Consider the following 26,499-nt stretch of genomic DNA (forward strand, 5'->3'; position numbering starts at 1 on the left):
GAATTCCATCTAATAATACATCTAAAGCGGACAAAATTGATATGTTACACATGAAGCTCCAATATTTAGTAATATGAAAATACAGCTTTTGCAGGGCCCTTGTACACAACGTAACGAATTCAAATAAAATATAAATTTACGTATTGAATTTGTCCGCTTTGAATGATCTAATAGATGCTGTTTACAGATCCGCGATATCTGTTCTTGATGCAGAGCTATTAATTTGTAAACTTTGTGCTACTATTTTTTTCGAACTTTGGAATTTTTAAAAATTATCTTAACAAAATTCAGGCCCTCAATATAAATTCCGCTTCCAACAGTCACTAGACTTTACCTCTATCTCTCAAATGCAAGAAATTTCATTAAAACCAGTCCAGGGGTTATCTCAAAAATGCACTTCTTCGTTTAGATCTATTTGAATAGGCCACGTCGGAGTATACGGCCCGAGCTAAAGCTTCCTCTTAACGCACGATCATTAAACAAATACAAAGAGATAAGATCTCTTTTGGGCTCATTTGGTCTCTTCCTCGATGTTATGTTCCCAGAAACGTGGCAAAACGACAACTATATATTTATCTTGCCGGGTTTTGCTAGTGGTGGTGTATCTTTGGTAGTGGTGTATCCTTGTTTATAAAAGAATGTTTTCAGTGGGAAACACTTAGACAGTACTGTGTTATTTGTGAAGATTATGTAATTGTTTCTTTAATGACTGGCAACACAATGCTGTCTGCAACTTATCGATCACCAGACAGCAGTATTTCCAAATACTTTGATTTTATTTATTCATTTCTCAGTCACATAACTTAAAACAATCTTTATATAATTCTAGGAGGTGATCTGAACATTAACGTGTTGGGTAGCGACCTTGCTGCGCAATATCTCCAAATAATTTTGAAAAGCAACACCTGCGAATACGTTATCTCAGACTGCACTAGCGTAATTTGCAACTCAGCAGCCCTTCTAGATCTTTTCATTACAAGTTATGACATGTCTATATTATTATCAACGTTAGTTCTTACGAGTTTATTCTTGGCATATTAACAAGATATGTAGCAAACACTTCCCGTGCGTGACCTTAAGACACTCGACGAAAATCAGAAAACAGAAATCAGCGGCGGTCATACTTTTAAGGAAATGGCACTGTCGAATGCAGTTAAGGATTATTTTGGGAAATTTCCACGCTTGTCATGTGTGCTAGCTCTTATCCGTTTATCACAGGTTGTAGCCACGACATATTTTTTTTTCTAAAACCAATTTCCGATAGCGAAGCAATGTAAGAATTTCTAGGCCTTGCAAATAGCTCATCTTGTCATACGCTTGTATTTCAGATAAAATCAAATAACTTTGTATTTGGCGTTTTGTCTGCCCCTAGCTTACACGTACTTATTCAATTTGTGTTTTCACACCGGCGTTTTTTCCAAGTGAAATACAAATACCTAAAGTAATTGTAATCCATAAGAAAGGCGACAAAATTGTTTGGCTAAATACCGTCTTATATCATGGCTCCGATCTTCCGAAACATTTTGTCACGTTTGTTGAAATTTGTAGACAAGTACGGCCTCATAACACAGTGGCGATTCGGATTTTGCAGGAATAAATCCCAGCTAGCGTTCCTTCATAATGAAATACACCCTCCAGAGCTTTAAAAGAAAGAAAGGTGTCTTATAGACTTCCTTGCGGAGCATTAGATTATTTTAATCACGAGTTGCTGATAAAAAAAAACTAGAATTCCATGGAATAAGGACGGTACCCCACTACAACGTTTTCTTTCATACATCTCTCACCGCAAACAATATGTGCGCAACAATGACTTTCTATTGGAAACTATATCACTAGCAGCGTGCCTCAAGGCAGCCCGTTAGGTGCCGTACTGTTTAACTTTTATACAAACGACATAGTAAACATAACTACTGAAAGGAATTTTTCGCAGATGACACAAGTATTTTTTTTAAAAGAGTATGATTGGTGATAGGGGGGGGGGGCGCTCATAGATCAAGCCAACATAGCAATTGTCCACCTTTGCACACGGGTGAAGCAAAACACTATAAAACTAAGGCAAATAGGAGTAAAGCGTTCAAATTCTAGAAAGTGTTGGTAAATTTATACTTTGAGTCATTTTTTATGCAAAACATTTTATCGAATCAGACTACATACTGGCGCGTGCAGTCGGTCAGTTAAATCATTGTGGAACATTGCTCCTTTTTAAAATTGAACAGCTGCTATATAACTCCTTGTTCTCTTTACGTGTAAACTTGTGACCTTCTGTGGATGCCACCTCTACGAGTAACCTCGGCAAAATTTATGCAGTGCAAAAGGAAGCTATGGACCGTTGCATTTACGGCGCCGCCATATTGAGGTCACAGCGCCATCTATCGTCCGGCGCCATGCTGGTATGTGGGATCGCGCTAGAGGGTGCACCGCGAACGTGCTGGTGATGACGAGTGGCAAGTTTTCGCGTTTTCCTGACCGGTGTCAACAAGTTTTGGGGATTCAGAAACTTCTTAGCGTGTCGCTACTAAGCTTTTAGCTTAGAAATAACCGCATTATCAAGCGGCAACGGGCCTAGAGGCGCAGCCACAGCTCTGCCCGCGATCGAAACAGGAGGCGACTCAAGTCTGAAAATTGTCGATACGTAACATATACGTGCAACGTATTATTTTTGTATGCATAACCTTGAACTCTATTAAAGTATCACTCAGGCGACAACAACCAGGTGTCTCCGCATGCCCTATGCGATGTGCCGCACCAGCGCACATCCCAATACGGGTAACTGCGAAGCTCCCAGGAAACACGATTTGCTAGCCTTCGTGTTCCTAAAATTGTTGCGGTATGATTTTCTAAGCATTGTTTACCTGGAATCCTGGACTGGTTTTACAAAATAAGTCACTGCAAAATAACTCTACCAGAAGGCCCGTCAACAGGGATAAAACAACCTAATGACAGTGGCCGCCAATATGTCAGAATCAACCAGACGCACGCGAAACGTTGAAAGAATGTGCGCACTCTTAGAGCTCGAGTGGTCCCCTTGTTAGGGTTGGCGTCTGGCACCACGTGTTGAAAGGAATTTCAACCGACCATCTCACCCTGCCTCGTCGAAATGAGGCGTGACTTCGCCTGCTATTGTTGGCGTCCCGCTCCACGTACAGAAAGAACTTTCTCTCACCCGACCTGCTTCCACCAGGCCTCGTCGAAATGAAGCTTGACTTTCTAATTCGCCATGACCGTTTCGAGTGTCTGCCTGTCTGCCGGAAGCCCCGCAGTGTACAGGCCTCTTTTGTGTGTGTATGTGTGTGTGGGTGTGCGAGTTTAGAGAGACCCTTTTCTCGAATTGGACCTAGAGGAAAACTTCCACGAACCCGCAACGCGCAGAAGAGGCGGACAGGCGTCTACAATTACAGGAGGCGCGATGACCTCTTCCTTTCAGCAGGCTCGGTATAACCAGAGGAGGAGGAGCCCTCTTTCTGTGCCAGTCACGTGACGTCGACGGAAGCAAGATCCCGCCTACGATTGTAGAGAGCCTATTTAAGGGGCTCCGAAATGTACTTTTAGACACTTCATGCTATTCTCATTTTCTTTCATCTACCTTTGAATAAACCGTGCAAGTTTCGCACTAGAAATTGTCTCGCCCTTGCTTTGTCGCCATGGTCTACCGGATGCCTGCAGCCCGCCGACAACGCCACGCTACCCAATAAGTAACGTCGGTCGAGCTTCGATAGGCAGGCGTCGCTACAACTCGGGAGCAGTACGATACGCTACCCTGGAGTACGCAACACCCTGCAAGGGCACCTCGCCGACTCGAGAGGGCTGAAACACGAACTACTACTTTTTGCAACTGCAGCTTTATTTTGTGAAGTAATACAGTGCGCTAAGGGGGGGGGGGGGGCGCGGCGCCAGCCAGGCAACTTGCCGGCGAGAATCGGATGCATGGGAAAACCCATGTAAATTAGTGGTAGACCCACACGTTAGAGAACGAAAAAGAACGCATCTTCATCTTCTTAGTCGGCACGTACTGTTTTCATGATACATGCTAGGTCAACTTCCACCAGAACTTTAGTTACCAAACATGATAATCTAAGAGGACGTTCGAACGGAATAACTTTAATGTGCGTGCATGAAGAAATAGTTGACTTCGGCCATTCGCAATAGTTGACCGACTCGAATACGCACCTTTCGTTCATATCCCAGTTTGATCATGGGCGCTGAGTTCGTCGCCGTACGTTTGCTGGAAACAAACTCTTCTGAACATACACGCGACGAAGCTGATGGCGCCAAGTCCTTTCTGTTTATGCTGGCAATCCAAAGCGGACGCTTATCTGCGACCGCAGCGGCGGAGTCCACGAAGACGCCGCGGCTTAGAAATGCCTTCACGTTCGCTTCAGAAAGTTATTTTTGCAGCCGAATACAGCGCAGTGTTAGCCCGTTGATGTTGAGTCATCTGACATCGCAGCAAGCAGAGACAGAACACGTTAGAATCGCACTAATTTGCTATGTAACCGCTAGTGTTCGAAGCTGTGATGGAAAAAACGATGCTCTGCACATACCAGGGCGAGAAGGAGAGCGGCACGACCACCTCAGCCGTTAATCCGCACTAGCAAAAGACCAAAATTCTTTCAAAAGAAGCAAATCATCATATTGGTTTATCCACTCAGGTGGCTTAGGCAATGTGCGGTACAGTTCTCTGACGTACGCCACGTTTTCCATAAAGTTCGATCGAACTGAGCGCACATTTATATCTGTGTGCCATGCCTGCATTCGCGTTTTCCACAGACTGTGTAGGCCCAGAAGCGCATTCCATGGGGACAGCCTGTAACTCTTTTTTAATATATTGTACGCTGTAGGGCGTCCCAGTGGAATATCGGGATCCCATGGAGATGCCTATAAATACAGGTTCCAGAATTTCTCGCTTTTTACACAGCAAACAATCGCTCACTCATTGTACATAAACAGGGTATCCCACGTAACTTGAGCCAATATTATAAAAATAAAAGGCACTTCGAAGCGAATTGAACCGAACGCATACTATTCGCACTGTCCTATAGTAACTCAAGTAATTTTTTTGTTTTCCCCGTAACTCACTTATTAAGTTTAATTATCCAACTTTTTCATTATTGGCTGAGGACCCCAAGTACGATACACAGATTTGTCGAGGGCCTTCAGAAACCACCGATCGAGTTATTTCCTGTACGATACGCCTCACGTAGTTCTTTTTTCTGGGTTGCAAAGAAAGCCCGCGAAATATGAAAAAAAAAGCCACGTGACGGAGCGGTTGCGCAATGGTATCGTGCTGCTCTCGAGGGTGCGTCGGTGAACAAGGTCGGCTCTCGTCGGATAACGGCGCCAATGCATGCTGCTTGGCCGAGAGCTGCCGAGGAGATAAAGAACGCCCTGCCGCTTCCCCGTCACCAGTCACGATGCAGCCGACCTTGTTCACCGAACGCACGCTCCAGCATAAAAGGGGTTTTGGTTAGCTTTCTAGATCCATCGCCATCTTCGTGAGCGCTAACAGTCCTAGAATTGTGTTTAATACTGTTGCGTACTCCAGGGTAGCGTACCGTACTGCTGCTGAGAAGTAGCGGCGCCTGCCTATCGAAGCTCGACCGACATTACTTATTGGGTAGCGTGGCGTTGTCGGCGGGCTGCAGGCATCCGGTAGATCAGGCGACCAAGCAGGGGCGAGACGATTTGCTAGTGCGAAACTTGCACGGTTTATTCAAAGGTAGTTGAAAGAAAATAAGAAAAGCATGAAGTATGAAGTATCTCAAAAGTACATTTCGGAGCCCCTTAAATAGGCTCTCTACAAGTGTGGGCGGGATCTTGCTTCCGTCGATGACACGTGACAGGCACAGAGAGAGGGCCCCTCCTCCTGCATTACCGAGCACGGTAAGGAGAAATCGATCCTCTTTTCGACGAATCCGGGAGAAGGTCGGGTGAATGACCTGTCGCCCGTGGGCTCCGGCCTAGTAGAAGGTAGGGGGAACGACCTGTCACCCGTGGGCTCCGGCCTAGTAGAAGGTAGGGGGAACGACCTGTCACCCGTGGGCTCCGGCCTAGTAGAAGGTAGGGTGAATGACCTGTCGCCCGTGGGCTCCGACCAAGTAGAGGGTAGGGGGATGACGTATCGCCCGTGGTGTCCGACGCCAACCCTAACAGCATCTCCGGCGGGGGAGGAAGATCCCGACGTGTAGGGGCCAGCAGCCGCTGTACGAGGGATCGGCGTTTCGGTATCAGGATTCCCCGTAGAGGTCACGAACCCTTCGTTCGTAGCTGGTAGATTCCGGGGAGTGGTCATCCGTCCTCGTGGCGCTCTTGTGACTTTTCTCCTTGGTCCGGTCCGGTGAAATTGGTCTTTGCAAGCAGGTCTCGCAACTTTTCGTCTCCTGCGTGGGCAAGCAATCACCCCAGAACAGTGCCGGACCCACAACCGCAAAGCAGCGAGCACAAGGCCACTCTCCCCCAAGACACACCCGGCTTTTAACAAAAAATGAAAACCCGCTACATCTTTCCCATTCCTGCGCGCGTCCTCCCCCCCCCCCCTCAACACTAAAACCAGCCATTTCTTGAAGGCGTTAGGACGTGGTTATTAAAATCAGCTAACAATCGGCTTCACTTCGGAAAAACATATGAATGCACAAAAAAAAATGCCACGGAACCCCGGATGAGCATGGGGCTTTCGATACTCTAGGGGCAAGGACTTAAACCGTCGGCATTGCCGTTAAGCTTACCCTTCTTGTAGCGAATATCGAAGGTGTACTGTTGAAGAGCCAAGCTCCAGCGCAAAAGACGACCGTTTTTCGTAGACATGGACTGCAGCCATGTGAGGGGACAGTGATCAGTCCCTATGGTGAATCTTGAGCCAGCGATATAGCAAGCTAGCTTCTGTACCGCCCAAACTACGCAGGCGCATTCCTTTTCTGATGCACTGTAAGCTTCCTCACCAACTGAAAGCTTTCTACTGGCGTACAGTACAGGATGTTCGTTCTCGTCATCTTTCTTTTGACAGAGCACCACCCCCATACCCCTGTCACTGGCATCACACTGAAGAATGAATGGCTTAGAGTAGTCGGGCGCGTTCAACACTGGCTGACTCGTTAGTGCGTTCTTTAGCATACTAAAAGCCTTTTCTTTTGCGTCATCCCACTTTACCGTTTCTGGTTCTGTTTTTCTGAGAGCATCCGTTGAAGGACTTGCAATCTCGGAATACCGCGGAATATATCTTTGGTAATAACCCGCCAAGCCAAGGAATGATCTGATGTCCCGCTTGGTTCGTGGTTGCGGGAAGTTGTCTATCGCGGTCAGTTTAACCTCGGAAGGCCGACGATGGCCTTGCCCTATTACATGACCTAGATAAGCTACCTCCGCGCGCCCTAATTGGCATTTGGGAGCCTTAACAGTTAAGTTGGCCTCTCGTAGCCGACACAACACGGTTCGCAGGTGTTGCATATGGTCCGCCCATGATGAAGAAAAGATAGCTATGTCATCGAGATAGGGCAGTGCAAAGTCCTCCATTCCTTGTAGCACCTGGTCCATAAGGCTAGAGAAGCAATATGGCGCATTCTTCAATCCAAAACTCAGGACTTTCGGACGAAAGGTTCCCATCGGGGAAATAAACGCTGCAAGCCGGCTTGCCCTCTCGGTCAACGGAACCTGCCAATACCCTCTGACTAAATCGAGCGTAGAGATGAAATTATCACTGCTCACCTTTTCAAGCCTTTCCTCGATATGCGGTATTGGATAAGTCTGGTCCTTCGTGATTAAATTTAGCCTGCGGTAGTCGATACATGGCCGCGGCTCTTTTCCTGGGACCTCAACCGAGATAAGAGGCGAGGTATAATCACTCTCTCCTGGCTCGATTACACCTAGCTCTAACATCTTGTTTATTTCAGCGGCCATGACTTCACGTTGACGAGGCGAAACGCGATAAGCTTTCGAACGAACTGGGTCCGACGGGGTTAACTCGATATCGTGAACGATCGCAGTTGTCCTGCCCGGTGTATCTGAAAATACGTCTTTAAATTCAAACACGAGTTCCCTCAGCTCGGCCCTTTGATTGGGATTCAACTCCGCCTGTTCTACTAACTTAACAATGGTCTCGTCAATGTCTTTTGTCTCCGTCACTGCTGTTAACTCTGGAAAGTCGACAGGCATTTCCTCAGGTTGGTTAAGGGACATGTTCACAATGGCTTCCCTCTGCCTGTAGGGTTTAAGTAGATTGCTATGGTACACTTTTGGTGTCCTTCGTTTTCCCGGTACCGTGATTACGTAGTTTGTTTCAGATAATTTCTGAATTATGTCAACCGGTCCTTCCCATTGAACCTCTAGTTTGTTTTTCAACGAGGGTTTCAGGATCATTACCTTTTCCCCCACTTCAAAGCGTCGCGTGCGAGCCGTCCTGTCATAGTACCGCTTGTGCCTTACGCATTTCCTGCCCTGCTGATCCCTGAGAAGCGTGCAGACGGTCCAACAGCTCTAGCACGTATGCCACAACAGAAGGATCGTCTGCCCGGCCTTCCCAGGCTTCTCGAACAATGCGGAGAGGGGAGCGAAGGCAGCGTCCGTAAACGAGCTCTGAAGGTGAAAAACCTGTTGATTCGTGCGGGGCAGTTCGAAGCGCGAACATTGCTGCAGGCAAGCAACTCTCCCAATCGGCTTTGTGCTCATAACAAAGGGCTCGCAAAAGTCGTTTCATGACTGAGTGGACTTTCTCTACCGCGTTTGACTGCGGGTGGTACACTGAGCTATGGATAATTTTAATACCGCACCTTTCCAGAAACGTCGAGGTCAGTGCGCTCGTAAAGACGGATCCTTGATCTGACTGGATTTCTGCGGGAAACCCTACTCGCGCGAAGATAGATAAAAGTGCGTTGACGATCTCCGCCGAGCTTAGTTCCTTGAGAGGCACTGCCTCGGGAAATTTCGTTGCGGGGCATAGTGCAGTAAGAATATGTCGATAGCCAGACTGCGTCGCAGGAAGTGGTCCCACTGTGTCTATTATGAGCCTGCGAAATGGCTCCGTGATAATGGGAACAAGTTTCATTGGCGCTTTAGCCTTATCTCCGGGCTTGCCTATGCGTTGACATGTTTCGCAGCTTCTTACAAATGCTTCTATTTCTCGAAAGCAGCCGGGCCAGTAAAATTCCTGCTATAAGCGATCCTTTGTTTTATGAATGCCCAGATGCCCTGTCCAAAAGCCCCCGTGAACCAGGTGCAGGAGCTGCTCACGATAGGGATGAGGCACCACAAGTTGGTCGAATTGCACTCCCTTTCGACTGGTGTACTTTCTATAGAGGACGCCTGCCCTCTTGAGGAACTTCACGTTCTGTTTGGCCACACCTTCTTTAGCGTCCGGCCTTAGGTTACGCAGGGTGGAGTCTTATTCCTGCTCAGCAATTAATGTGGCAGGGCTTACATTCAATAACCTTTGCCTGCATTCTGCCTCGCGAGACATTTCAGGCTCTGCTGCTTTCCTGACTTCTTCATTAGCTGGTGTACCTTCCGCATCATCCCCTATAGGGCTGTCCTGTTCGGTACTGGTGGACGAATCCTCCTTCAAACCTGTTTCCTCCACTACTGGACCCTCATACACTGCCTTGGCCGCGAGCTCCCGTGCCTTGGAACGAGTGAAGGCTTGCACTATCCCTTCACTAAACCCGATTCCTCTGCGTCGTAGAGAGAGAGAGACAACTTCATGTAGTCGCCTGCAGAACGACACCATGACTAAATGGCGCCGTGACGCGGGCCCTGACGTCTTCTCAGCGGGTGGTCTCTACTCAACTCCAGCGCGTGTTACTCCCGCGGTCGGTCGCCCTGACGGGCAACGTTCCGTCGGTTTCGCTCGGCCTTTGTCTTTCAAGAGCCGCCGAGACCTGCTGGACGGCCCAGGTTTGACTTTCGTGGTCGTAGCATTCCGCCGCAGCCGCGAGTCGCGGCGGAATCGTTGTACTTGCCGAAGCCTCATTGGGGAACTTGGTGCAATCCCATAGGATGTGCGTCAGGGTGGCCCTCTCCCGCTGGCACACGCGGCACACATCACTCACATATAATTTAGGGTATAGATGAGTCATTAACACTGGGGTGGGTAAAGAACCAGTTTGCAATTGTCTGAACAGCACCGCCTCCGCTCGGCTCAGCCCCGGGTGCGGGGGTGGGAAAGTCCTTCGAGCCACGCGGTGGAACTGTGTAAGTTCATTGAACGTCGTCATACGGTCCTTTGCACCACACCACGTTGGACGGTCGGTTGCAGCGGCGCGGTTGGTGAGCGCTCGCGCCACTGCGTGTGCCGTCTCGTTGTGGTTATCGTGCTTCTCGGACGCATCGTTGCCCGCGTGCGCCGGGGACCACTTGATTCTAACATACCGATTCTGTCGTTAAAGGTCAGCCGAGCACAGAACGCGCACAGCCTCACCATACACTTTACCCTTTGCATAATTCCGCACTGCACTTCGCGAATCGCACAACACCGTCTGGCACCCGGGGTCGGCAATGGCCAGGGCAATGGCCACCTCCTCCGCCTGACACGCCTCGCGGACCCGTAAGCTCGCCGCTGCCCTCGTCGCGCCGGACGACGCCTCGATGACGGTAGCTACGAACGCCGCGCAGTCTCCCTGGTTTTCTGCCGCATCCACGAACCTTGCGTGCTCGTCCTTGGCCTGAAAGTCGATGAGGGCCTTGGCCCTCGCCGCTCTTCTCTCCTTGTTATACTCCGGGTTCATGTTTCTCGGGATGAGGTCCACCCGAATCCGGCGCCGGGTTCCGTCCGGGACAGAAACGTCGCTACTCGCCGCTTTCGCTCCGGGCGTGAAGCCCAAGTATTGAAGTATGCGCCTGCCGGCTTCGGTCATAGAGAGCCGCTCCAGCTGGGCGGTCCGTTGCGCTTCCGCAATTTCGTCGAGGGTATTGTGTACCCCCAGGCTCAGGAGCTAGTTGGTGTTCGTACACTCGAATAGTCCGAGCGCCGCCTTGTAAGCTCGGCGTATCAGGGCGTTGATTTTATTCCTTTCACATTGCATCCAGTTGTGGAAGGCTGCAACGTAGGTGACGTGGCTGATTACGAAGGAGTGCACAAGCCGAATCAAGCTTTCCTCCTTCATCCCGGCCTTGCGGTTGGCAACCCGTCTGATGAGACGTATGGCGTTGGTAATCTTGGCTGTAAGGCGGGAAATAGTCTCGCCGTTGCCCCGTCTGCGTCGTAGCAAATCCTCAGATTTGTTAGAAAACAAATATGGATACTGAGGCGGGAGATGTGCCGAGACGGCAGCTTCATTGTCTAGTACTCCAAAATGTCCTTCGATACGAATCTTGGCCACAGGGAGACAAACACTGGAGGTTTCCACGGCTTGCCTTATCCAAGCACATTCTCCCGTGAACTGGCCTTCCTCTACGTACGACGGATGCACTACGTCCATTGTGGCTGCCGAGTCGCAAAGCACCCTACACGGTTTGCCGTTTACCACGAGGTCTCGAATGTACGGTTCTAGCAATTTCAGGTTTTCCTCGTTACTAGTTAGTGACATCAACACTAACTTGGGATTTTTGCATTCCACGGAGATATGCCCCGTTTGCTGGCAGTTGTAGCAAACTATTGGTTTCTTGGCCTCGAAAGCCCTTTTCTTTTGCCTTTCTGCTCTCTGTTCGGGTGACTCCTCCCTTCCCTTGCTGTTCTCGTCACTACTTTTCACTGAATCTGACCTTTCCTTTGATTTATACTGATTCGACTTCGACCAACGCTCTGGCTTGTCGGCTCTGTATTTAGTCACCTCCTTCTTAGGAGCTTCGTTGCCTTCAAACGCACGGCGGGTTACGTACTCCTCAGCGAGATTGGCCGCTCTCGTGATAGTGTCTACGCCTGGCCTATCCTGAACCCAATGCTTGATGTTTACTGGCAGCCGGCGGTAGAACTGTTCTAAGGCAACGCACTGCATTGTCTTTTCGGCATCGCCGAGTGCACCCTCTTCTCTGAGCCATTCCTTCAGGTTTACCTCCAAGGTGTATGCAAAATCTGAATATGACTCACTTTTGGTCTTCTCGACTTCCGTGAACTTTCGCCTGAATGCTTCAGCTGATAATCTATACTTTTTAAGCAGATTTGCTTTGACTTCATCGAAGTCCTCTGCTTCTTCCTTCCCCATGCGGGCGATAATATCAGCTACCTCACGTGGCAGCAACGTAAGCAAGCGTTGCGGCCACGTGTTTTTTGCGAATTTTGCCTGCTCACACGTGCGCTCAAACTGTACCAGAAAGAGACCTATGTCCCTTCCTACTGCGTAGGGTGCCATCTAGTCTGTCATTCTGCGCTCACTTTCATGTGCCTCTGTGCTAGGTCTTTCGTTATTTTGTGCTTTCAGAAGCTCAATCTCTAGGCGCTTCATTTCGAGGTCGCGCTCTTCTTTGGCCTCACGTGCTGCCAGCTCGCGCTCCTCTTTTTCCTCAAGGCGCTTACGCTCTTCTTTTTCCTCTTTCTCTAGGCGCTTACGCTCTTCCTCTCTCTCTTTAATGCTCTCTAGGCATTCCGTCAGTTCCTCGTCGTCTGCCCCGGTCGCTTCGATCGCCTCAATGATCTCCAGCTTTCTCTTTGATTCGGCAATTTGGAGGCCCAACTCTTTGGCCAAGCTCAACAATTCCGGCTTCTTTGGTGCCTTCAAGTTCATGGCTGCCCTTAGTGCTGCTAAACCTTCACTCTATACAACCTTGACGTACTCAAACTTCCGTCAACGGTTTAAAGAAAAATCACTGCAATGTCCTTTCCAAAAAAATACGTAAAAGCCAAGTGATATCTCAGTGAAGAAAAGCCGTGCACTCACCATATGCAGTCATGATCCAGGCACCTTCCTTCCGAACATTGTTGCCAGGACGAAGAGGCTACGATCTTGTAGTTGTCGTCCAAGTTGGGGTCTCCAGGATTCCGTATCCCAATCGCTGCCAGCCAGTTTGTTGCGTACTCCAGGGTAGCGTACCGTACTGCTGCCGAGAAGTAGCGACTCCTGCCTACCGAAGCTCGACCGACATTACTTATTGGGTAGCGTGGCGTTGTAGGCGGGCTGCAGGCATCCGGTAGACCATGGCGACCGAGCAAGGGCGAGACGATTTGCTAGTGCGAAACTTGCACGGTTTATTCAAAGGTAGTTGAAAGAAAATAAGAAAAGCATGAAGTATGAAGTATCTCAAAAGTACATTTCGGAGCCCTTAAATAGGCTGTCTACAAGTGTGGGCGGGATCTTGCTTCCGTCGATGACACGTGCCAGGCACAGAGAGAGGGCCCCTCCTCCTGCATTACCGAGCACGGTAAGGAGAAGTCGATCCTCTTTTCGACGAATCCGGGAGAAGGTCGGGTGAATGACCTGTCGCCCGTGGGCTCCGGCCTAGTAGAAGGTAGGGGGAACGACCTGTCACCCGTGGGCTCCGGCGTAGTAGAAGGTAGGGTGATTGACCTGTCGCCCGTAGGCTCCGACCAAGTAGAGAGTAGGGGGAACGACCTGTCGCCCGTGGGCTCCGGCCTAGTAGTAGGTAGGGTGAATGACCTGTCGCCCGTGGGCTCCGACCAAGTAGAGGGTAGGGGGATGACGTGTCGCCCGTGGTGTCCGACGCCAACCCTAACAATACACGTGCACAAGTACCCGCAACAGCACACGGCGGGAACGTTGTCGCCGCAGCTCCATATGCAGAGCATCACACGCGGCATGCAAAGGTTGTCTGTTAGGTGCCTACCGCTGGCAAGTTGTCGTTTATTCATATTTCCTTTCTATTATTCTTTACAATAGGAAATAATATGAAGTCTATTGCATATTTAATTAACCCTCATTCGTAATCAATTTATTTCAAAATTAGAAACTGTTAATTTCCGTTATGTATTTCTTGGCCTCATTGTCTGCTGGCATGATATGGTAGCCATAGAAGAATCACGACAGAAAGGGATATGTCGCAGGCGCACTCTGTGAGCATCCAGGCGATACACTGGGCCTGCAACAACGCTCTGTCCAATTCAGCTCGTCGGCGTTGCCGCTCTGCCCCGCTTCGGCGCTGCACTCTTTCTCTAGCTCGTCACCGATTTGCCGACAACATTTATCGCTCCCCTCAGCTTTCAGAAGCTCGTCTACTACATACGATACATGCGAATGTTATGAAATCCAGCAGGTACGCGCGTTCGTCCGACGCCTTCAGCTTAGGTGCTGTGTTGCCGACTGGATTTCGTTGCCGCTAGAACGATCTCGCTAAGCTACATGAGCTAGCTGCACCGGTCGATTATGCAAGGCGGTGTTGTAGGCTACGAGTGGAACTGAGTGCCGGCGCAAATGAGATGAAATGTTCCTGCGTTTTCATCAAGATGACGAAGCTTGACTTTGAGAAGCACACTTTTTCGAAGGAAAAATGTTTCTAGCTCTTGGTAGCTACCTAACGATGTTTTCACTAGAAAAAGAAAGACAAATGCCTGACGCTGGGACTCTTCCAGCCCTTTTGCAAATTTGTGTAAAACATTGTGATGTTGTGAGATAGGCGCCGTGTTAGCTTGCAGATTAGGCATATCACGTGTGGTACGTCACACGTAGGGTCTTTCTGTCAACCTCATTTCGACGTTGCCTGACGTTCCACTGAGGTGCCACAAGCATAGATTTGCCCTTTCATAATTTTGGAGTCTCCGTTTCGTCGCCGTTGTCGCCCTGTCGTCGTTTTCCGATCCGATCCAATCCCTGCCGTCGTTATAGTTACACCGGATGTTTCAGCCAACACTTCAGCAAACGATGTAATCCACACAATTATCTTCAAGTGGAGCCACCTTGCGAACACCCCTGCTATATTTTTTGTAAATTGCAAGATGTGTCATAATGTAATTAGTTAAAAACTTAATTTGTGGATTTTTGTTAATTCGTGGATTATGCATTTCAATTTTTTATGCAAGTAATGTCCGCCTCTTCGAGTAGACCAGCTCATGGACTAGAATTGTGTCGTCTGCCACAGGCAATCCTTAAAAATTTTTGAAAATGTACGCTGAAACACTGTGTATACTGTTGCATCTGGGGTCGCAAGCCCCAAGGGTAGCGTTGGCCTGGCGGCCTGGGGCACAACTGGAAGCATCCGAAGGTCCTGGCGAAGCATGAGTCGACTGCTAACAGAACAACTTGTTTATTCTAGCATCGCAAAAGAGCGGCCGGTCAGGTCGACCGAAGTGGAGAGACGGGAGAGCACGTTACTCGACGGAAGAATTCGGAGCCTCCCTCTTGGCGTCCGGGGGCAGCTGCTTTTATACTCTCGGAGTTGAGGGCAAGAAGGAACGGCTCTGGATGGGGCGCACGTGACGGCGCCGCTCGGGCACGTTGAGACTAGAAGGTGACGCATCCGCCGGGCCGGCGCCGAACAGACCTCCTCGCTTCACAGTTGGGGAGCTCCTCTCCCCGGCTGCCGCGCTTTGACAAGCGTGGGCACCAACATGCACACACACACACACGCACACACGTGGCATTGAAACATGCCTGGACGCGCTTGGCGGGGAGGCGTTGCGGCAGCGCTGAACGGGCCAAAATGTCCGCCGCTTTGAACGAAGCCCCGGCGTCCGTTGCATCCGCGCCGGCTATACCGCGCGTCATAGGCGAAACGTAACAATACACAGGGCATGAGTGTTTCGACGAAGACTGTAAGCAATATTTAAAGGTACGCTTTTCCAGATGAAAATATGTTGTTGTTTTTTCGAAGTCGTGATGTAACTGGTGGTGGACATCAGAGGATGAGTGAGACGGTGTAATTATTGAGCCAATTACCTAAAGTCGCCTCATTAATTTTTAGCTATTAGTCTCAGGCGACTCATCGCAATGGGAAAGTCGAAGCGAGCTGTCCGTACATACCAAATCGGCGTTTAGACCTGGGAAATTGTGATTTCCCTCACAGTTGTAGTTCAGTGAATTGGGGCTCTCTGTGCGTGCGCGAGACCGAAACTCGGAGGCTGAGGAGCGCGCGAAACCACGCCTTCGAGCAGATGTCACTGGCAGACGTGTCACTCAGCGTCAAAAATCCAGCGCGCCACGGCGGACGTCTGCGCTGCCCAGCTAAGGTGGTTAGACATCGACAGCGTGGAGCGGCGCTGATCGTCCATGGCGCGCAGACGCGTTGATTGTTTCAGCACTGGGCTGCATGTCTCAGAACAGTCCCGATGTAGATGTGAAATGCAATGCAAGCGTACGGGCACTGTGCAATAGTAAGAAAAATGCGAGCCGACTATTTGTGAGTTTTGAAGGATGGCGTCCTTCTGAAGGAATATATATTATTTTGCAAGCGTGTAAATGACGCCTAAGATCTAGACAAGGATGAAAGGAAGTACAAGACACACGTAGCACTTCCTTTGGGGGTCCTTGTCCCTTAGGCACATTTACACGCTTGCAATGCTGAACGAAATGGCCCGAGTAGCTGTGTTGACCACATGTATTATTTATTGTTACAGCGAAGCTGTTAGGGCAGTTCTGCAACGCTTCTTGTGCGGCGGTGGTGATGACCGACTGCCGCGTGGTCGGTATCAAACAGCCAGCAACGCAGTCTGTGTTGGAGCCCCGCATTTGCTCTGAAACGCAATTATGAAGAGCTATGAAATAAAAGTTAATTTTCGTACACCTCACTCGAATAGACAACTTCTTAGCGTGGTTTATCTTAGTATATTCATGGCCACAAAAGCTCAGCGCCGTGCCTCGCACTCATTTTCTTTTCTTTTTTGTATGCACAGCGCAAGTCCTTTCGGCAAGCCAACTCCGGCTGAGGTAGGCAGTAGTGGCGCGGCTGCGGCGTGGGCTGACAAGGGGCCCAGCTCCAAGTGCGAGCGAGTCAAGCCGCCTCCTGCGAGTTGGGCTGCGCGCTGCGAGATAGCGCGCCCAGCGGTGAAGAGCGCCCCTCGAGTCATGGGATTCGCGCTCCACGGACCACACGGTCGCAGCGTCAGGCTCCGCATGCTGTTCCTCGGCGCATGAGTGTGCACGCCATGACTGCAGCCTGCGCCGGCAGCAACGTCAGCAACGTTGGTCCGCTCTCCGGTTACTTGGTCCAGCGGCCTGGCGGCGGTAAGTGCCCCCACTCCCGCTTTACTCTCCTGTGCGCTCTGTGCGAGTGCTCTGCCGTATGCTTACCAATGCGCGACGGAAACATGTTCCGCCAAATGTAGGTCACTTTTTCTACTTGCTAAAGCCCCATCTTGTGCACAGCGCAAGAACACTCAGACGGAAACGAAGACGACAGGGTGGGCGCTGACTCGCAAATGAGAAGTTTATTGAAATGAACACATATTTTATACACCACTGTTAAAGCCACGCCGCTTTTTTTTTCCTCTTTAAGCATAACCAATATCTCCTCGGGCAGCTGTCACGTGCTGCTGCAAAGAAGTCCCTTGGTTAAAGGAGTACTAAGCTGAGAAGTTGCATAGTTAATGCATTGGCCTACAGAATGTTCTATAAAGATCCAGTCACTAGTACAACTTGGAAAGTCTTACTAATTATAACCAACAAAAAAAGAAGGAGATTCTTTACGTAAAGTGACCTTGAGCCAGGCAAGTGCAACAGGTGTGTTAGATAAAGCATTCGCTAATTCGAGTTTGCTTTTAATTAATCAGTCTATGCCTTAAGTGTCAACTTCTATGCATAAAGAAAACGGCATGCAAAATGGATGTTACGCCCACGCAATTATCATCTAAGCTAAATCACAGTAAATATAAATGCATTTGAAAGTTAAGACATACCTGCTCATATTTTCCCTCTTTTGTTTTTTTGTTATTCCTTTTTTTTTCTAAAGACGGCTTGTATACCTCTTCCGCAAAAAAAAAAAAAAATTTTTTTAGGAGTCCGGTTCAATAATTATTTTCTCCTTCCATTGCTTTTCTGCCGTACCTTGCGCACAGCGTTGGAATACGTACAATACCAGCGCCAAATGGGAGGGTGCAAGGCACAATTAGCCGAGGAAAAGGTCTGCATATAAGTTCTTGCCTCAAGTTATTGGAAACCCGTGTAGTGTAGTAAACAATGAGCTGAAATTAAAGGCATATGCATATACAGGGTGTCCCAACTATTGTGCACCAAGATTGAAATATATGCTAATGCCACGTACCTGGACATAACCAAGGTAATGTTGTTTGCCGTCGCTTGGAGATACTCAGATTTTTTGCATTTTGCCTAACTACATAATTAGTCTTAATTAGTTAATCACCTTCTTAAATGTTACAACTAGATGAGAAGTGTGAATGAAAAAATTGTAGAGCAACATGAAAAACTTCCGATACAGGTTTCTGTTCCTCAATACGTGCTGCATTAAAGTGTTTTTCCGAGTGTGAAAGAAGCCCGCTAATACACGCAAAATTGCCGCGCCAATGGCCACTCGAGGCACTTACGCGGGCTTCTTTCACGATCTGTGAAGAAAGGTGTACAATCACTGCATTCTGTCGGTGCTAACATATGAGGCAGAAACTTGGAGGTTGACAAAGAAGCACGAGAACAAGTTAAAAGAGCGCGCAAAGAGCGATGGAACGAAGAATGTTAGGCGTAACTTTAAGAGACAGGAAGGGAGCGGTCTGGATGAGAGAGCAAACAGCCGATATTCTAATTGACATTAAGAGAATAAAATGGAGCCGGGCAGGCCACGTAATGCGAGGTTAGTGGACCCGAAGAGAAGGGAAGCGCAGTCGAGGACGGCATAAAACTAGGTGGGGTGATGAAATTAGGAAATTCGCAGGCGAAAGTTGGAATCGGTTGGCGCAGGACAGGTGTAATTGGAGATCGCAGGGAGATGCCTTCTTGTCCTGCAGTGCACATAAAATAGGCTGATGATGATTATGACGCATATGCGTGATGGTCGCAGAAGCAACGCTTCGAGGCACTCACACAAGCGGTCGCGAAACAGAAGCGAGAAGTGTGTGCCTCGTGCGTTCCGGGTGTGTTACGCTTGCTGCCGCCCTATTCTTGGGCAATTGAGTGTGTTTTTGCCAATTTCTGGGATAACCTTGACAATGACAGGACAACGTTTACGATGCCCTTGTCGCGACGCGAAGCAGCCCTAGATATGTGAAAAGGCAACGTTCTGTAGTCCACGCTTTCTATACAATTGTGTATTTATAGGGTGGCCCAGATAACGTTAGCCAAGCTGCTCAAAGAACAAAATTCAACAACATGGTGCAATATATACGGTTTTAAGAGCTACGGTCTTCGGTCGTCAAACCTCTGACGACCGAACACCGTAGATTTTTCAATTGTACACTCTTGAAACGGTTGCACCCTTTGGGTTGTATATTTGTCCCACAACAATAATCGTCATCTGCCTTGCTAGCGTTTCCTTTCTTGAAAACTCGGCGCTCGCTATTTTCCTGTCGAGAATGCTGCGTCGCACTGATAACGCACAAGCCGTTCGTGACTGGGAAGTACCGGGCTCGCAGCGTTAAAGAAAGGAAACGTGGGCAAGACAGATGACGATTATCGTTGTGGGCAAGATAAGCCCCAAAGGGGTGTACATTTTTTAAGAGTATATCTTGCACCAAGATAGTTTAATTTTTTTTTCTTTGAACAGCTTGACTAACGTTAGCTGGGACACAGGGTAAACAAAAGGGATCAAGCTCAAACAGAAAAAGAAAGAGATAATATATCCGTAAATGTTCTATAACTATAATACACTCTTAAAACAGTTGCACCCTTTGAGGTGTAGACTTGCCTCACAACGAAAATCGTCATCTGCCTTGTCCGCATTTCCTTTCTTTAACGCTGCGAGCCCGGCACTTCCAAGTCACTAGAGAGTTTTAGAATAGGGGCCCCAAAGAGCTTTGCGGGTGTTAGCGTTGGGGCACGCAGGAGTGAATAGCTTTAGAAAAGGGCTTTGCGTTTGCGGATAGCGTCTTGCGCTGACAGCGCCACTGCGGCGTCAAAGAAAAGCTATTCGAAATAATTAAATAAAATATACAATTTCATGATAAGAATAGCAATTTTGACTTTCGTGTATTCGCGTTTAATTACAATTTAGATGTTATTCTGAAAGCAGCAAACAAATGGTTACGGTTAGTTTTGAGTAACCAACTTTTCGTGCCTTCACCAGACAAGCTAAGTCATGTTAGGCCTACGAGACATAAAATCCACAATCGAATTCGGAATCAGCAGCGTCTAATGAGTCAATCTTCATAACACACGCTAGTTGAGAGAAAGCGATAACCGCAGTCACACTGCTAGCTTGCGAACGTCACGCGTTACCACGAATCGAACCTACTTTGGTGCTAGGTTAGAACCGTCGCTTCGATGGGTGCCGCCATGTTTGTTTACAGAAATCTTTTGGGGCAATTTTAGGGGCACCCGCTAAATCAGTGAAATAGCGCACTACTTCCTTTACAAGATGCCTGCTGCGTTGTCCGGTAAACTCGGTTCCGTGCCCTCTCCGTTTTCTCGTCTCCGCGAAAAGGCAACGAGCGCCTGTCATGGCAAACGCCTGCAACTTAGATCACGTGCTGCAGCCTCTGAGATTACCATGGCATCTGTCACCGTCTCGGAGGCCCGCAAGAACGCTCGTTAACAGAAGCCCACGCATATCGGCTCTACCACGCTTTCATCGAGCGGCCGTGGCTCTACGAACGCGCCGGCGGAAGCATTCGGCCGCCGCTGCCGCCGCCACCGGAAGTTGAAAAGGCAACGAGCGCCGCCTCACGGAATTTATGCTGAACTAAGGGAAAGCGAGCGACGCGGCGGTATGGTTATGGTGGCTAGAGCCACCACACTATGGTCACCACCATAGCGGCGGGCATCTAGCAGAGGAGGCACTGAATAGCGTGCCCGACGCAAAACCCAAACGCAGTTTGCGTCTCGCGCATGCGCAGTGGCTTCGCCGCTATTTCTTTGGGGCCCCAATACGTTTGGGGCCCCTATTATAAAACTCTGCGCTATCATCGTGACAGGGCATTCTCGATAGGAAAGTAGCGAGCACAGCGTTTGCAAGAAAGGAAACGCAAGCAAGACAGATGGCGATTACTTTTGTGTGGCAGATATAGACCCCAAAAGGTGTACATTTGTTTAAGAGTGCAGAAGGGCGAAGCACCGACAGAGATTGCATCGTCTAGTGTTGCGTTTCAACCTCCTTCAGATATATTGTTTTAACTATCCGCGGGTACGTCTATGCAGGGTGTTTTTTTTAAATAATAATACACATTTTTTTTAACTGTGACTGTGAAACACCTGTCGTGTTCGCATGCGAGCTCTGCGCAAGGCTGAACTACTTTGCTGCTGCTTTACTCTGAAAAGTCTATTCTAAAAAAATTAATTAACTATTTTATTATTAACTTCAGGGCAGTTGTTTATATCGAAAACTTGTAGGGCGCCACAATTTATGGCCTACCAATTTTTCTTAGAAATCCAATGAAAAGCTCGTAATGCGAGATATTCGTCATCGAAATTGAAAGGGACCCTGAAACGATTTTGACGATTTTCTACAAACGTACTGAGTCGTTAGAGTAGGTCCTTCTGATCACTAATTGACACATCTAAGTGCTCCGCGTAAAGCGTGTAATTTATTATAAGGTTTTAAATATGCATATCGCTGCCAATCGCTGCACACTGCTCGGCGGAATTTTGAGCCGCCCCTACCCATATGACCAAAATCATCCATATGACGTCAGTGGGGTGAGCTATCCGATTGGCTGATCAAGGCGCGTGATCGATAATTTTTACAACTTTATGGTAAACAAATGATGTTCGTAAAAGTTAGAATGTTAATTTGTTTTTATAAAAAGACAGTAACATAAAGAGAATGCACAAGAACAATTTTTCAGTACACTTAAGCACTTCTGGCACACAGCAAGTGTCGTCTGCGTGTGTTACAACGTGCTCCGTCTTTGACGAGAGCTCCGCCGTCAGTGTCGATTTGTCTTTTCGCGAGCGCTATGATTCGACTTTGTTGCGTTGTCAATGCAAACGTAGCGACTGGCAATACGTCAAGCTGCGACATCGTGTCCCTCTGCAAGCCAGTAGACGAGCGGACTGGCTGCAGCGCATCGGACTGCCGCTATCCGATCGGCGCCAGGATTTGTGCGATCGCGGCCGTCACTTTACACCGTAAGGTTACTAACGCAATAGCGTTTCGCGAGTCCGGTATTAGGGTAAACGCAAGCGCAAGGGGACAGGGGCTGGCCGTGTGCCCTTGCGTGTCGTTTCAGGGGATGAACAGAAGCGCAAATGTGAATGGTCTGCATGGTGCAGCCACCTGGTGGCATAGAGCTCAACCACACACAGTAGCAGTAACAAAATGTATTCTTCTTTGCTGCTGGCGTAAATTTTTCGCAGGAGTGTAATCGTTAACGCGGAGTTTTTGTAAATGTTTAAAATGTTTTACACTTGGTTAGAGCAATATTAGCTCTTTCTTTGGCTGGTTAAGCTCTGCGCCAACGGGTGGCTGGACCGTGGAGACCGATCAGGCAGCTCACGTTCGCTAGCTCACGCTAAAGTTCCTTTATCAGCTTGAGTTTATGCCTCCACAGTTCCGTCGAAATATTCAGGTAGTGTGTGATTACCGGAATGCCAGACACGTTCGGCGCTACGACAGAATGCTCGCAATGCACGCTGCTTCGATAGCTCTCGCTTGGGGTCGACGGCCAAGCGGCTAGCCGAGAGGTTTCTCGCGGGCGAGGGCGGGCTCCAAAACAACCGGAAGTGGACGATGTGATATCGCATCGTGATGCACAACCAGTGAAGGCGGAGCTTAGCCCCGATCGCTCGGCGAACGAGTTGAGGATGAAAAGCATGGCTAGGGAGGAGGGTAACTTGCAATCGCTTGTAGCTCCATTAGTACGTAACGCTTCACTTAAATTGTGATGTGAATGTTCTACTTAAGCTGTACCCTACGCGTCTACAAAATTTGTCCGAACCGTTTCAGGGGCCCTTGAAGGACAAATCCGGGCTCTGTCGAGACTGAGCGCGTCCCGCTGCGTGTCAGACGGCAACGCCCCGTAAAGTCAATGTTTGAATGACAGTATTGGCCTCGAGCTCCACCACTGGAAAAGCTGGCGCCACCGTCGGCGTGACGTTCTATTATGGATCACGTGAACATAGCGGCCGCGTCGGCTGCTTCGGGAGCGCCGAAGCGAGCTGAAAACGAGAGTTTAAATTCCCTCGTACGCTGCGGTCCTCATTTAGTGGCGAGATTTTCCCGCTTCGACTGTCTCCTTTACAACGCTTGAACGCACTTCCATAGGTAGTGGCCGCCTTTGAAGGCGCGCAACATGGTAGGCTACTGCTCGGTGCCGCAGTGGCGGACTTACGCAACGGAGCCCGGTGTCAGCCTTATTCACACGTAAGCGCAGGACAAGAAGCTGCGTGAAGCTTGGCTCGCGAAACATAAAACCGGCAAACATTCATCGGCTACAACTCGGGTATGCAGCAAGCACAGACGCGAGGAAGATTTCTGATACGGCGCCGGGTCTGCGATGTTCGGAAAACGCGCACTGAGACGCTCGCCCGAGTCCGCTGCCCGACTAATGTCATGACGGTTTGGTCTATGAACTTATCGATGTTATAGATACTGGCAAGTTCACTGGAATGGAAAGGGAGCGGTAAGAAGGACATTAAAAAAGAAGGGCATGTGGCCATGTTTGTGTTATGGATTAACGCACTGGATTAGAAAGAAAGAAGCAGCGGGAAATCGCACGCTGAGAACACCGATAAACATACAGTGCGGCGCAACTCGAGAAATAATATTGAAACGTCCAAGAATTTAGAAGAAAAAAACATTGAATCGTCGCGACGGCACATCACAGTCCCCGTAGGCGTCGAAGCCTCTGCAATGAAATTATTTTTGAATAGCTCTGATAGCGCCCACGCAGCAATGGTGGCTTGTATGCTGTCAAATGCTCATATTCTGCCGCCTAAAGCTTATGACACGGCGCGAAAACACGCACGCGGTGAAAGCGAAACAGTACGCGGACAAGCATGCAGACGCGCAGTCGGTCGCTGCGAATCTGTGCGATCGCTGCATTGAGGCTTCATTCTATTACGCTCCATTTAGTTATAAAAACACTATAAGAACATATTTCACATAGTTTGTTCTCAGCGTTTACCTACCTTTCACGCAAGAAGCCGGTTCGGGAGACTCCATCGCTGCGACCGGGCACAGTGGCGTTCACTGTACGTATTCGGTAAAGAGACATAGCGTCTGTAAACGATTCTGTGCTTTCAGTTTGCCCAAGATTATTATTTAGACAGTAAAAAACTTCTCTCGTTTCGAAAATACTTACAGAAATATCCGGGAGAGCTCGCGCGTGGTGTTTTCAGTGAGCGCTGACAGCAAAACCTATGAGGAGCGCGCCACGTGATCCCTCATACTACGCCAGCGAGGCGCTTCCGATAGATGGCGACTCCGTAACTCCTCGCTGCCAATAGTTGCGGCGGATCCTGACCCGACATATAGCAGCACATGATTGGTAGGCAAAGCGTGCCATATCAGTAGGTGCCGCGACTGGCCGAGACGTTCAGTTTCTAACTTCCTCGCGCTTGTCGTCACGCGGCGTATCAGTTTGACATGATAGCACGGCCGCCTTTTCTGCGCTTTCGCGGCGCTCGGTTTCGATATTGCCTTGATTTACCGTTGAAATTTGATGATAAATATTTCGAATTAGATGTGTTTTTCAAGGTCGTTAAAAAATGAGGGTGTATTAAAATGTGGCTGCCTTCAAATTCGCCTTTTAAACAACTTCCCTCAAGGCACATAATGAAACATTCATCATTAAGTTTTTTGTTCATTATTCTTCTGAAGCTCACAGCGGCAAAGCTCACTGACCGAGTAGAGGTTTGATGCTGGGGCGGGCGCGTGCCGACGATCGGCAAGGATGGATGTTGGCGATGTGGGCCGACAAAACGCGGAATGACGCGACGGTTCAAATGGCAAGAGCTGTTATGAGTGAGCGCTCGAGGCGACGTAGTGCGCAAGGACGGCTGCCCGCAAGTCCACGTAGAAGTCGGGGCCGGGCGATTACAGCCGGAGCCTGGAACGCAGCCGGAGCCTGGAACCTTGTTGAGAAGGAAATCGCTGTCCAGCTGGATGAACCAAACGTCCGGCATGCCGATATGAAATTCCCGGACCCCCTACAGCCGCGGGACGTCTGACGGACCGCGTGAGGCCACGTCACCGCCTTGGTAGAGTCGGTGCGCTGACGCTGGTATGGCTTGGGGAGGCGGCGGCGTGAAGAGGTAGTCGCCGTAGCCACGGTTTACTTAGGCCGGCGAGCCAATGTGCAGCGGGTTCTCGGGAGCGGCCGCTCAGGTCGAGCGCGCTAGGGCGTTCTATTCTCGCGCTACCTGCACGTGAGCCCATCTTCGCCTGCTTTGGAGGTGATAATCGCGCCGCTACAAGTAATTAGTTTAAAAAGTTGATTAGTGAAATGTTGCTAATTAGTGCATTGTACATTTTTTTTTCTAAATAAGGTGCTCCTACTCGAGTGATCCAAATTAATAAGCAGTTTTGTGCATTTGACAAAGGCTGTTCTTAAATTTTTCTTAATGTTAAAATGAAACACCCGGGTATCAGACAGATAGAAACATATGCGTTTAACGTCCAAGGACTTCTGTCTATACAGTGAACTCTCACTTGAGTGCACTTCAAGGGACCCAAGGAAATAGTTTACTTAACAGAAAGTTCACTAAACTACTTACTCACTAGAATATGTAAGAGCATAGGGCACAGCAGACGTCGAGTCAAAAGTGGGAAATGTAACTTATCAAGTTATGCACATCAATATATACGAAGTGCGTAACAGTTACGTTGATGCCTATCTTTATTTGAAAAAGAAATATCTGTAATTTTCATTTGCTCTGGTGCTCTTAAAGCGCAAGAAGCCCTTCTAGCACTTCCTCTAGCGCAGCTTGTTGCTGAAACACGAAGTCTTGCAACTTTCCAAGGCGTCTTACAGCCTCGACTAGAATTACAGGACTGCAATCTGCCTCTGCCATTGCGTCTTCCTCGTCGCACTTTTCCTCTTCGGGACAAACACTGGAAGCAATTTCCAGATCAGATAGTTTAGCACAGGTCACCAGCTCACTTTCACACAGCACATAGCTACCGCTGGAGGGGCGATATGTGGGCGGCAGGCATCGGCTATGCCAGCTCTGAAGAGCGCAAAACTTCGTTTAACTGATTTCGAAAATGAGCCCGGGTACACTGATCAAATTCGCTCAACTGAAATGTTCGCTATTCAGAAATCCGTTTAAGTGAAAGATTTTTGCATTGAATGCATAGGAAAACTGTCGGGTATTTTCTAAAAGTTCGTTATTCTGAAATATCCGTCAAACCGACGTTTGTACAAATGAGAGTTTACAGTATCAGAGAGGTCACGGACTGCATTAAGTGAAGAAGTGAGCAACAGCTCTTAACACCTATGCTGACCGCTCAAAGAAAGAGAGAAATAGAAATTTATTGCGAGAGAAAAACTCAGAAGTCGAACTTCGAAGAGAGATGTGCAAATCTGCGAGTCAACCACGTTTAGGTGATTGAGGCGCAGCTACAAGAACGTTATTGTGCGAAGGAGGTAAC

The 26,499-nt window shown here is 48.8% G+C and overlaps 1 protein-coding gene across 7 annotated transcripts in view; it reads left to right on the forward strand.

Annotated features, from left to right (window-relative positions):
- LOC142587692 (uncharacterized) overlaps positions 1-26,499 on the forward strand; it is an 868,078-nt gene that overhangs the window by 78,212 nt on the left and 763,367 nt on the right. For all 7 annotated transcript variants that reach the window (XM_075698874.1, XM_075698889.1, XM_075698898.1 and 4 more), the window contains exon 2: positions 16,700-17,030. In XM_075698874.1, the coding sequence (XP_075554989.1) occupies positions 16,937-17,030 (94 nt within the window). In that variant the 5' untranslated portion in view covers positions 16,700-16,936. The remainder of the gene's footprint in view (positions 1-16,699; positions 17,031-26,499) is intronic.

This window comes from Dermacentor variabilis, chromosome 1, assembly GCF_050947875.1.
Source record: "Dermacentor variabilis isolate Ectoservices chromosome 1, ASM5094787v1, whole genome shotgun sequence".
Classification (NCBI taxonomy): domain Eukaryota; kingdom Metazoa; phylum Arthropoda; class Arachnida; order Ixodida; family Ixodidae; genus Dermacentor; species Dermacentor variabilis.